The sequence below is a fragment of the Mus caroli genome, chromosome 10 (genome assembly GCF_900094665.2).
Source record: "Mus caroli chromosome 10, CAROLI_EIJ_v1.1, whole genome shotgun sequence".
NCBI lineage: Eukaryota > Metazoa > Chordata > Mammalia > Rodentia > Muridae > Mus > Mus caroli.
In genome coordinates this window covers 20,900,828-20,913,368 of record NC_034579.1, presented here as the reverse complement: position 1 = coordinate 20,913,368, position 12,541 = coordinate 20,900,828, and the positions used below count along the sequence as shown (strand labels likewise).

At 43.4% G+C, this 12,541-nt stretch overlaps 1 protein-coding gene and 1 non-coding gene across 4 annotated transcripts in view; both read right to left on the bottom strand.

Annotated features, from left to right (window-relative positions):
* The window catches only part of Med23 (mediator complex subunit 23), a 71,101-nt gene that overhangs the window by 13,541 nt on the left and 45,019 nt on the right, over window positions 1–12,541 (bottom strand). For all 3 annotated transcript variants that reach the window (XM_029482505.1, XM_021173847.2, XM_021173848.2), the window contains 7 exons: window positions 10,271–10,414; window positions 8,852–8,997; window positions 7,670–7,915; window positions 5,647–5,789; window positions 4,157–4,331; window positions 2,915–3,078; window positions 690–814 (listed from right to left, as the gene is read on the bottom strand). In XM_029482505.1, coding sequence (XP_029338365.1) covers window positions 690–814; window positions 2,915–3,078; window positions 4,157–4,331; window positions 5,647–5,789; window positions 7,670–7,915; window positions 8,852–8,997; window positions 10,271–10,414 — 1,143 coding nt within the window. The remainder of the gene's footprint in view (window positions 1–689; window positions 815–2,914; window positions 3,079–4,156; window positions 4,332–5,646; window positions 5,790–7,669; window positions 7,916–8,851; window positions 8,998–10,270; window positions 10,415–12,541) is intronic.
* LOC115032282 lies at window positions 7,464–7,570 on the bottom strand. Its single transcript, XR_003837922.1, has one exon. It is a non-coding gene; the product is annotated as a U6 spliceosomal RNA (small nuclear RNA).

The window sequence follows — 12,541 nt, the reverse complement described above, 5'->3', positions numbered from 1 at the left end:
AAAAAAAAAAAAAAAAAAAAAGAAGTGTGTCTCCTTGTCAGGTTACATATTACATATGCAGTGTCTCCACAAGGAGAATCGGTTATGGCAGACCAGTGGTTCTGATTCTGGTCCCTGAGACGCACGCTCAGCCAGTCTTCAGGCCCTACGCAGATCTGCTCAGCCAGAAGCTCTAAGGCTGGGATCCAGAATCTGTGGCTTGGCAAGTCTTCTGACCTGTGACAAGTGACACTTTAGCTTCACTCAAGTCCACCGTGAGCAGACAGACACACTAGGTTTGCATTCCTCCTTCTTATGCAGCCACAGTTATAATTCTGTTGTATAGTTAAAAAAAAAAATCAACACAGTCAAATGTAGTACCTTTATGCTCTAAGGAGTTTCACTGAAGCTTATTTTCCTCCATCTTAGTGTTAGTACAGAAGTTTTCAGGTATTGTGCTAACTCTTGTGAGATTCTAAAACTGGTCATTTAAAAAACTGAAGCCATCATAATTACATTCTCAGGAACACATTTAATCCTCGATAGGATGAGAAGGAACTCAAGAGATTTTGGAAGTAAAAAGAAGAATTTTCAAAAAGGAAACAGCCAATTTTCTTCAGCTATTACCAAGTCAAGCACTCCCTAGAAAGCCACAGTGACTGGAAGAAGAGATTACCATGTATTTAATACGTAATTCAGAACCAAATTACCTGCAGAGGGGCTGGAAAACAGCTAAGGGTGTGTGAAGCCCAGTTATGAGGAGTAAAGTTCATGATGGTCTGAAGGATATCTTTACACCACGTCCCCTGTATTGAATCAGATCCTGTAAAAAAATCTAAACAAACAGACAAGAGTCAGATCTCCATGACCCAAACTACATACTGTCAAAGCAAGCCAAAGCAACCTGAGATGTCTCAGCGCAGGACGCTCGCTCTCTGGGTACCTACATTGTACGTAGGATCTACACCTCTTACTTGGAGAATAACTAGGAGTGACCAGGACTTTTTATGAGAAAATAGGAGCACAATTAGTGAAGAGACAACAAAGGACTTTAGAATCTTTTTTATTTTTAATAAAGTCTTTCCGGGGCCAAGAGAATGGAACTGAAAAAGCAGATGCCAGACTACACTTGCCCTGTAAACTGTAAATCTCTAAAGCCGAGAGGTTTACTTACAGGAAATAACAGTTTACAAAACCATAGCTGAAACTGATAAATCTGGTATCTTCCCTTTCCTTTTTTAAACAAACACCTCTCAAAGTGTGGTCCGCTGGTTTCTAGCAGTTGCAGGTGTCCTTTCCGTCCTTCTTTTCATTTTTTGAGATAAGGTTTTGCAATAAAGTCTAGGTTTACCTCAACGGTGCAATCCTCCTGCCTCAAACTCTCCAAGTGCTAAGATTACAAGCCTATGCTGTTATAGCTAGTCCTATTGTCCTTTCAAGGACTTGATGTGTTCAGAGATATTCAGATAATAATTCGCAGCTATCCTTAGCATTTCTCAATGGTACAGTGAAATGCCTGGCTCTCTGCATACTTCAAAGAAGGCACCAGACTACACTATTATACACTATTATACACCACCTGATTTCAACAAGGACAAAAGGTACCAGTCTCAGTTAAGATCACGGCTAATGTCCTATAAATTAAAAATAGTAAAGTTATCAGGACGGACTTTGAATGTTATTACAAACAGAAGAAAAATTTTAAATGTACACATGTGTGTGGAAATATCATGTGATATCCCATAAATATGTAAGATTCTTTTTATGTGTCAATTAAAAATGAATGAAAATACTGTCAATGATGCTGTAAAAATGAGCATATACAGACCCACTCCCACTGTGTGGAATGTGCATGGTGTGCCACAGTGCAGGGAGGGTGAGGGAAATGACAGGACTCAGGTGCAACAGCTGCCTTTCTTCATGGGATTTCAATTTTAGGTAGAAGAATATCTGACAGAAAAGCCAGTAATTATGCAGATGTAAACATCTGGCAGACACTCTCTCAAAAATTAATTCACCCTGTTGTTTTAAGAGAAAGAAAGGACAGAAGGACAGTGTCTTCTCCAGATGCTGAGGCTGTTTCAGGTGGAAATTAGAAACTGGAAAGGCTCCTGTCCATGAGTGTGAGTGTTTTCCCAGATGTAAAGATGTTCTTACAAAATTTATAGTGGTATCAACATACACAATTATATGGAACTATAATGAGGTGTGTGTTCATATTTGCTACAGGGAATGTTTTCCAAAGGACAAACTGATAAAAGACACATACATTAAAAATGTACTCAATATAAAAAATAGGCCAGCGGACCATGGGGCAGCAAAGTGTGACAGTCCATGGGCAGGAACAGGGTTTCACATACAGCTCAACTTTAAGGAACTTTCAAAAGCAGACAAAGGACACGCAGTTATCTGAAAAGCCTGAGGTGTCTGAGAGGCCATGCTCTCCTCATGTGCTCTAACCACCACAGCATCATACACTGAAGCAGAGAGATGCTGTGAGACAGATCACCTATGAAAACACAGGAGAAACCACCTACGTTTGTTTGCTCAGACATTAGAGGACAACCATTCAACAACAAACAAAGGCGCCACTCCCCTCCCGTTAGAGTGGAGTTATAGAAACTACTTTTTACATGTTACTTACGCTAAGGTTACCTGCTACAGTAGTTTTAAATGAGTAAGTTCTTTTTAAAACTTCTCTATTTTTAATTACTAATATTCTTATTTATGGACAGATGGAAATCCATAAAAAGAAAACCTTTGGGAATTTCCTTAGAATGACAGTGCCATGAGCTCCTCCCACCTTTAGCTGATTCTGAGGAGAGACCAGAGCCACTGGCTTGCTTTCCTGAAAGGCACCTCCCTAGCATGTGCTCCCACAGTGGTCTGAGAGGAGCTGCACAATGTATGCTAACATCCCTTGCAGGATCTCTACCTGTGACGTGGGTTGCTCTGGCTAAGGTCAGGATCAAGGCTCGGTTCAGCTCTTCAGATTCCGCGGACAGCACTGTTTTGGGATCATTGAGGAAACGCGTGAACTGCGGCTGGACCTCTGAGCTTCCCAGGGCTGTGATGAGCCTCAATGCAGTGCTCTCCACACTGAAAGCAGGAACGCACAGTTCAAATGTATGTCGGCAGATCCAATTGCAGAGTTGTGAACATGTGATAACACAAGGATTACATTCTTTATTCTTCATTCATTTATATTCTTTCATATAAATAACCTTCCCTTTTTGATGCTAAATTTTACAATGCAAAACAGCTGACCTTGTACACATTTGATAAAGGCCATAGACTAGAAGAAAACCCTTCTCCTAGATAGATGGCACCTCACTACTAGGTAGGTAGCACACACCTGCGCAGTCAGCACAGTGGTTTGAATAAAGATGGCCTCCATAGGTGCATAGGGAGTGGCACTGTTAGGAGGTGGGGACCTGGAGTACAGGTGGCTTCCCTGGAAGAGAGATGTGATTCAGAGGTGGGCTTTGAGGCCTCAGAAGCTGGACTCTCAGCTCCTTCTTCAGCACCATGTCTGCCTGCATGCCACCATGCTTCCCACCATGATGATAATGGACTAAAACTCTGAGCTGTAAGCCAGCCCCAATTCAATGCTTTTCCCTTTAAGAGCTGCCATGGTCATGGTGTCTCTCTTCACAGCAATACAACTCTAAGAGAATCAGCATTTAGGAGGCAGAGGTGCGGGGATCAGATTTTATATATTGTGTTGGCTAAAAAAATGAATTCAAGGCCAGCTTATGCTACACGAGATTGTGTCCCGTCCTCCATTAAGTTACAAATTTCTATCTGAAATATGTTTTCACTTAAATCAAAGTTGAAATGATACCTTTTTTTGGTATTCAAAACCGGGTTTCTCTGCCCTGGCTGTTCTGGAGCTCATTGTGTAGACCAGGCTGGCCTTGAATTCACAGACAGATCTGTCTGCCTCTGCCTTCCATAAAATGGTACTTTAATCATGACTTGAAACATGTAAATCCAATTTCTTTTAAAAACTTGGATTTCACTCTTTTGCTGGAATTATAGTGTCTTAGAAGCAGAATTTAAATTTTACAGCAAATAAGAAAAAAAAAGGAGATGGGGGCAGTGGGATTAAGACCCCCACTTCCAAGCATGGGTGTACTAAACCCTAGGGGAGGCAGCCTGCAGGCTACTCACTCACCACAGATGGAGCTGGTTCTGGTTGGTCTGGGCGACTGCAGCCAGTGTGTGGAGATGGCTGAGAAGCTGAACTCGGTAGTGGGGCTGAATGTGGTGCATTCGGTGGCTGAACATCTCCAGCAGTGTATGCAGGATGCCCCAGGCATGGGACTTGAAGACAGTGGGCAGAAGCTGACCTACCAGGACAGAATTCCAGGGACCAGTTAGCAAAAGGACATCCCTGTGTATATCAGAAGAATGTCACTGAGGATGTATGTGAAAATGACTATAAACACAGACACACACACACAAGTATTTACATATTTCCACTACAATCGTAGGGGTAAAAAATCCAGAGCCTAAATACACACTCAGTTTATTTTTCCTTTCTAGAGTTTGACACATCAGCTTCAAGTTAATATGGAAAAATAAAATGAAAGCAACCACACAAAAATAAAACAAAAACCAACCAACCAAAGCCAAAAGAGCCCTTCTGGTCTGCTGCACATCACGGTCACCTTTTGGGTATTTTTATAGAGTCAAGGTTTCCCGCTTCTGAGTATGAGATTCATTTCTCTCTCTCTCTCTCTCTCTCTGTCTCTCTCTCCCTCTGTGTGTGTGTGTGTGTGTGTCTTGATACTGCTGGCAACTGAAGCCAAGGGCTCCATTACCCAGGCTGGCAGTGAGCTTCCTCAGCTGACACTTCAGGTGTACACCATTGCAACTAGTGTAACTCAAACAGACTCACTTTTGTAACACCAAAGAAAGAAGGGAAGAGGGAGGGAGGGAGAGGAAGAAAGCCAAGCCAGCCAGCCATGGGGGCACACAATTCCAGCACTCGGGAAGCAGAGGCAAGAGGCAAGAGTTCAGAGCCAGACTCACTTACATAAGGAGTCAGGAGGCCAACCTAGCATGGACAACAGGAGACACTATCTCAAAAAAGTCAAAACCTAGACCAAAACAAAAAACCTAATGTCTTTCCTTGTTCATTCTTTCTTCCATCCAAAGAAAGCTGGGTTCACTTCTGGGAAAAAGTTACTATGGTTAAAATTCATACTACTGGTGAAATGAATCAGAAAAGTGCCTGTAGTCAGAAAGTACCTATTATTCAGAACTGCTAAACACTAAACACGCTGTCTCTGCACTGGATGACAACTCCTTCCCATGGCCACACTCAGCCTCGCCTCATGGCGGTAGCAGTGCTGCATCTAAGAATGCATGTGCAGGAGAGGCCCTGTCGCACTTGGGGGCTTCTGAGCAGCATATTGCCATTTCTTGCCATGCTCCCTCCCATCTCAGACACTAAGGGAGGCCTGTTCTGCCCTTTGACTCCCATAGCACCCATCTCTGCCCCAAAGCATGCATCTGTCACTGCCTGCTTCCTCCCTGTCCTGTCTCAGCAGGCTGGCCTCACGTCAGGGACTCGCTCCCTGCTTCATCCTTAGCACTTGGACAACTGCTCCTTGAATTACTGACTTGTTAATCATTAGAAACAGCAGCAAAGTTTCTTACTGATAAATCCTTTGATGCCCAAAGACTCGATTTCCATGTAGACCAGTAAACGGCTGTAAGTTTCCACCAGGGCTGGAGCCAGCGCAACACTGGATTTCGTATGAGCCAGTTTTATCACTCTGGTTGCAATGCTGTGAATAAGGCTGAGGAAGAAAGAAGAAAATGAGAGCCCGTGTCTATGAACACAGCTGTTCTTCTCAGAGGCAGATACTTCCAATATCTGGCAATAGTTCCAGTGGACCTGGCTCACTTAACAAGCTTAAGCTATATCAGGCGCTTGGTAGTGGCGTCTGGACAACTGGAAACAAACTGCTGTTTCCACAGGACTTTAGGGCTGGGGGTGTAGGAGCTGGGATACACACAGGGATCCTTCTGCTCAGGGCAAAGCAAGCTGTCCATATAAGCCATAAGAGCATGACTGAGTGCTTTTAGCCAGCTTCTCCTCTCAAACAGGTAAGAAGTACCTTAGAAGAGCAACATTTACCACATCCATCACAAAACATTTAGCACAAAATTATTTAATAAATTATCAATAAGACCCACATGTTTGCTTCTAGCAGGGCTTTGCTCAAATTTGTCACATATACAAGTGAAGTACCACACAGTCTGTCACAATGGGTACCATCTGAGGGGAAAAGCACAGCTTTTGCAGGGCTGACACTGTATCTAGGGAGCTACAGACAAGACTTCTCTGGCCTATTCACAGTGCTGTCTTAACTTTGCGTCAGTACTTAAAGCTTGAGAGCACAGAACGTGCGGCTTGCCTAGTCCTTCTCGAGGACTGACTGTGAGCAGTGTTACCAGGCAGCGTTCTACTCCCCATGCCAAGGGAACTGTCAGCCCAAGATGAGACCCTACTGCTGTCCCACCCGCCTCCACACGCCGGCCTCCGTGTGCACTGACACCCACTTCTCAGCATGCTGTGCCAGGTCTCACTACAGCTCCAGCCTGGCTACCCTGGGCACTGGAGGTCTAGTGCCAACACAAGCTTTTCTGCCTTCCAGGAAACAAACAGGACTCTAAAAGTGTCCCGGTGTGTAATTTGATAAGGCAAGAGCCTTAACATCTTAAATTCCAGGACACAGCAACTCTCCTTTCAGAAAACTGTTTAGTAAAAACTCTAAGAAAAAGACTCAGTCAAACACAACTACAGACGCCACAGTGACTGCTGTGAAGGAAACCTTCATCAACATCTCTCTACTACATAGGAGCCACCAAACCCTCGACACCCAGCAACATAGAGTTCTTATGACGCTCAGGCGTCATAAGAAACTTTGTTGTAGCAATCTAAAACTGTTCTGGATGAAAAAAAAATCACATGAAAAGATGTTTATTACAGGAGAAAACCGAGATAAAATAGCACACTTTTCTCCACAATATATAAAAATCATAAATTTACTCATTGAAAAAAAAAAGATGCAAAAATGTTTTTCCATTTTCTTGTGAAAAGGATAAAGTCACCATCTGCCTTACACTCCTCTGCACAGTCTATAGTTTCTATAGTTACAACATTCATTTTTGTGAAGAAATCATTTTTTTTCTTTTTTTTAGATATTTTCTTCCTTTACATTTCAAATGCTATCCCGAAAGTTCCCTATACCCTCCCCCCGCCCTGCTCCCCTACCCACCCACTTCCATTTCTTGGCCCTGGCGTTCTCCTACACTGGGGCATATAAAGTTTGCAAGACCAAGCAGTGATGGCCGACTAGGCCATCTTCTGCTACATATGCAGCTAGAGACACAAGCTTTGGGGTACTGGTCAGTTCATATTGTTGTTCCTCCTATAGGGTTGCAGACCCCTTCAGCTCCTTGGGTACAAAAATATGGAACGCTTCACGAATTTGCGTGTCATCCTTGCGCAGGGGCCATGCTAATCTTCTCTGCATCATTCCAATTTTAGTATATGTGCTGCCAAAGCGAGCACGTGAGGAAATCATTCTTAAATGCACAGACCATACACACACATGTACACGTACATACGTGTAATTACAAAACAATTCCCAGGTAGAGAAAAAGTACACACCTCATCTTGGCATGCACCGTCAGTGAGTCCAGGAGGTTCATCGGTAAAGGGGTCACGGATGCTGAGGCCAAACAGCTCGTTCCAGGGAGAGGCACTCTCATAATTCCATTTCCATAAATAGTTTCTACCAGCGCTCCCATAGGTAACGTAAAGCACTCTGAGTTTGTGGAATATGCGTTACATAGCAGGGCAATCTTATAGTCATTCATCTGTAAGCTTTTATTTCTCAGACTCTGCTGGAGGAACCTGTAACATTCAACAGAAAAACTCAAATGATACCCATGAAGTTAATTGCAGTTTAGTAATTTCAATCATATGCTGTTGCTAGTACTATGTTTATTCTTACAGACACTACAGTTTCTGATGAAATATACAGTGGCTGTACCTATTAAAGCTTGGGTAATATTGCAGATGGCGCTTCATCCTAAGTTAACACTCACTGGATATTTGTCAAGTATATACACTATACACAATGCACACTATTTTAGGCTAAGTTCCATAGAATGAAGAAATAACTCACAAATTAATGAAAAAGATTTCTATTTATTATCTGCTTAAATAACAAAAGCCTTCATAATTGGTTCACAATGAAAAGATGATTACGGGTATTTCATAAAATAAAAGCCCTCAACATGGCCCTCACCACGGACAAGCTCTATGAAGAGATCTGGTGGTCCCAAAAAGGAAGTCCAGCTACTTCCTAACACCAAGACTGAGGAGCAGTTCTCTCTAAGGGGGCGTCTTCTCTGCGTCATCACAGCTTTGGGACACACAGAAGGAGCCTGCCAGCCACATTGGCTCCCTCTCTTCTGGCCATCCCAGGGAGTGAAAGATGCCTAAATTAGATCATGTCCAAATCATGAGCACTTGGGAAACCCTGAAATAGTCTCATGTTGGTAAGAGATAAGATACCTTAAGTTGTAATTTAAAAGTGTAACACATAAAAACCAGAACTAGTCTTGAAAATGTGTAGAAAGATATCCAAGCACATGAGAAGGCTCGGTCAAGTTGTTTTCTGACGTTGCTCTTGGCCAGTTCCTTACTGTAACATATATATTAACTATCAGCCTACTGGGCCGTGCGGGAGACATCAAACACCACGCAAATACTAAGATCAATACCAGTCTACAAGCCACTATTAACGCAACAAGACAGTTAAGCTCCACAGAACAAACAACTTACTCATGGTGCAGCTTCAGGGAATGGGGTATTGGGATCTGGAGCGTGGAGTCGCCATTTTGAGCTTTTCTATTAAGATGAATCCAAATACAAGTCATTGCAAAGGCGTGTGTTGACTGTGGTTTGTTAATATCAGGAACTGGGATACACTGGAAAAGAGTAATTAGCTGCCATATGAATGAAGATCAAACAGTCATGTGCAGCTCAGAAATCCTTTACGGTGTAACGCGTTAAAACTCCTATCTTAGTTTAGCCCCAATAGCTCTTTGACCAGTCAACATTACAATGAGAGGCCTTACAGCATAAAAGTTTCAAAAAGATGTTCTTGTTGGCAAGTTTCTACTTCTTAACAAAATAAAAGATGCTTAACCAAGGTTTCCCTATCACAGAACTAATGAACAAAAGTTGTTTAGAGTTTAATTTTGAAAAATTGAACATATTTCAAAAGCGTAACAAATTGTGATAAATTCTGTAATTCTCACAAATGCATTTCAACTTTTAACACGCAAATAAAAACACAACTGGGCATGTTAATGTGGTCCACCTAATGTACACACTGTGATTTAGCTTTAAAAGTAAAAAAAAATCTTGAAGACAGCAACACTAGGAAAATATGAGAAATATGAACTACAGATAGCTGGAATCTACTTTAAAATTACAATTATCCAGCATTAAAAACGACAACCAAAAATAATAAAGAACGATGCAGCATGAAACAAGAGTGTCCTGGTGGCAGGGACAGGAGTGGTTAGTGTTCTATTCACACTCCTGGGTTTAAAACTTTTCCATAGCCGGGCGTGGTGGCACACGCCTTTAATCCCAGCATTTGGGAGGCAGAGGCAGGTGGATGTCTGAGTTCGAGGCCAGCCTGGTCTACAGAGTGAGTTCCAGGACAGCCAGGGCTACAGAGAAACCCTGTCTCGAAAAAACAAAAAGAAACAAAACAAAACAAAACAAAAAACAACTTTTCCATAAAGTGGTTCTTCTAGAAAATGGTAACCATCAAAATAAATTATGCTTTTCTCAACCAGGTTATATAACAGAAAACTGGGTTGTGGCACCATGAGACCCAGTCAACAAACAAAACCTAGGCAGTAACACACACCTATTACGTGACCACTCGGTGACACGTACAGATCAAGGGCATTATGACATTTTAAAGCTATACAGCTACTTAGAACGCACAAGAAGAGTTTTCTACAAATACTCAAATTGTGACCTCAGACAGATGCTAGACAACAACCTGGTTCAATTTCTTGATTTCACACACAAGAAAACCAAGGACAAAAAGAGACTGAATGCCCAGAGCAATGATCAGAGCGAGCCATGGACTAGCATGAGAAGGTACACACGGTGATCCAGTCCTCTTGCACACACACTGGACAAGCTCCAGGGCTCTGCTAAGGACTCGGGGACACTTACCTCCTTCTCCGGGTACAGCAGGTCAAAGAGCTTCATGACAGGGAGGAAGTCAGCGAGCGCATTCTTCTGAATACTTCCAGAAATGAACTGAAGCAGCACCCACATCAGATGGTCTCGCCCTTTAATCAGTCCTCGCCCTGCTAACTGTAAGAAACGTTAGAGCACAAGTGTACACTCAGCAACTAACAACACGTGTAGAAAGGTGCGGGTCATGTTTAACAGAGCGCCTTCATGTTATAGTCTGGATCTCAAATGGTCTACAAAGGCTCATATACTCAGGTCTGGCCACCACCTAATGGTGATGTTGCAAGATGGGGGTGGAGTGCTGAGGAGGCAGTGGCTAGTGAGAGGACGTTCTCTTCCCTCGCTTCCTGGCTGTGAGGAGGTAGTAAGCATTCTCATTCACACATTCCCTCACCATGATGTTCTGTCTGTCTTACCGCAAGCTCCAAAGCAACTTGGCTCAAAGACCAGGGATAGACAAGGCAAAAACGGCAAATAAGCCTCGCTGGTATGCAAGCCTTCCTTCCTTCCTTCCTTCCTCATCAGCTCCTTAGCTAGCATCGTCACACTCACTGGTCTGCAACAGGGACTGACACACTTGGTGTGTGTGCTTGGAAGTCAGTATCTTAGCTTGGGTATTCAGTAACTACTGAGTCTCCATGCAGGGCATAAAATGCACAGCAGGCTACATTATATGTTTTTCTGTGCTCCTTTAAACTACACATATCAAAAAAAAAAATTAAACATGAGAATCAAGCTCGATATTCTGTAGGCAAGAGGCTCCTGGACCTCCCAGCCTGGTGGACCTCCAAGCCTGGTTCATGCTTCTCTCAAGCCCAGGCAGGCAGGTCTACCTCCTGCCTGCAGAGAAAAACTTCACTCATTCCAACCAGGAAAGGTAGAAGTCGCTGCACCTCCGAGCTATGCTACAACTCCCTTTCTTCTGGCACAGCCATTGGGAAAAAATGACACGCGCACACACACATGGAGACAGACTCTGGTTTACTACAAGAGGGAGGGCGTTGGGGCTGAGAACAAATAGAATACACTATATGTGAGTATGAAATCATCAAAGCACAGACTTAAGCAAACATGCGTGCGTGTGTGTGTGTGTGTGCGTGCGTGCGTGCATGCGTGTAAAGGGATCCACGCTAGTGTGACGTTATGGGTGTAACACTTGGCCACACCCACTTGATGTGCCTAAGGTCTCACAGCTGACCCCAGCTTACCTCACACTTACAGTCCCACTTGTTTTCCCTTTATTGAACCCGCTGTCCTGTCCTGCTCATTACCAAGTAGAAACCAGTGAACCAGCAAAGGATGGCAGCTTCCTACTAAGCCTTCTGTTACCTGCCAGTCGCCTAGTTTCCTACAACTTTTCAGTCTATCTATCTATCTAGTCTCTGGCTCTTCCTCCACTGTTGGTACAGGCCATCGACATCCTTCGTCTAACCTGTGTTGTCTTTCCTACATTTTTGGTCACACCCACCTATCTCTATACTGGAAAGCTACTCCATGTTGACAATAGCAGCAGTTTTTCCATTCTGGTTATTTTTCTGTCTCTTCACTGCTGTCAAAAGAAAATCTAAACTCCTGTAGCCACATGAAGTTGTCTGTGCCTGACTTTGCTTACTGGGCTTCTTCATATCATCCTGAATCTATTTTTCTTCCCAGCTTTCATTCAACTTTGTATCTTTCCAAATATTAATACTACTGTTAGCAAAGTACTTTGCTGTTTTCCTCTTGGGAAATGTCTATTTATTGTTGAAGCATTAAGCATCTCTTTGATAAAGCTAGTTCTTATGTCTTCATTTAGCGTCTACGCCCTTTTTACTCATTCTATGGCAAACCTGCCTCCATGGTGTGCTGACTGGGTTTCTGGTCACCTGACACAAGACACATTCATCTGGGAAGATGGAATTTCAAGTGACAAACTGCCTTCATGAGCCTGGCCTGTAGGTACCTCTGAGGGATACTGTCTTGGTTAATGACTGATGTGGGAGAGTCCAGCCTACTCAGGGCAGCACCCTGGGCAAATGGTCCTGGGCTGGGTAAGAAAGCAGGCTGAAAAAGCCATCCTGCTAGCTGCATTCCTCCATGACCTCTGCATACATTTCTGGTTCTGGTTTCCTGCCTTGAGTTCCCTTCATGGTAGACTGTAAACTGTAACTGTAAGATGAGATCGACCCTTTCCTTCCCAGACTGCTTTTGCTCATGGTGCATGGTGTTTTATTATGGCAATGGATGGGGGGGGGGGGGGGGGGGGGG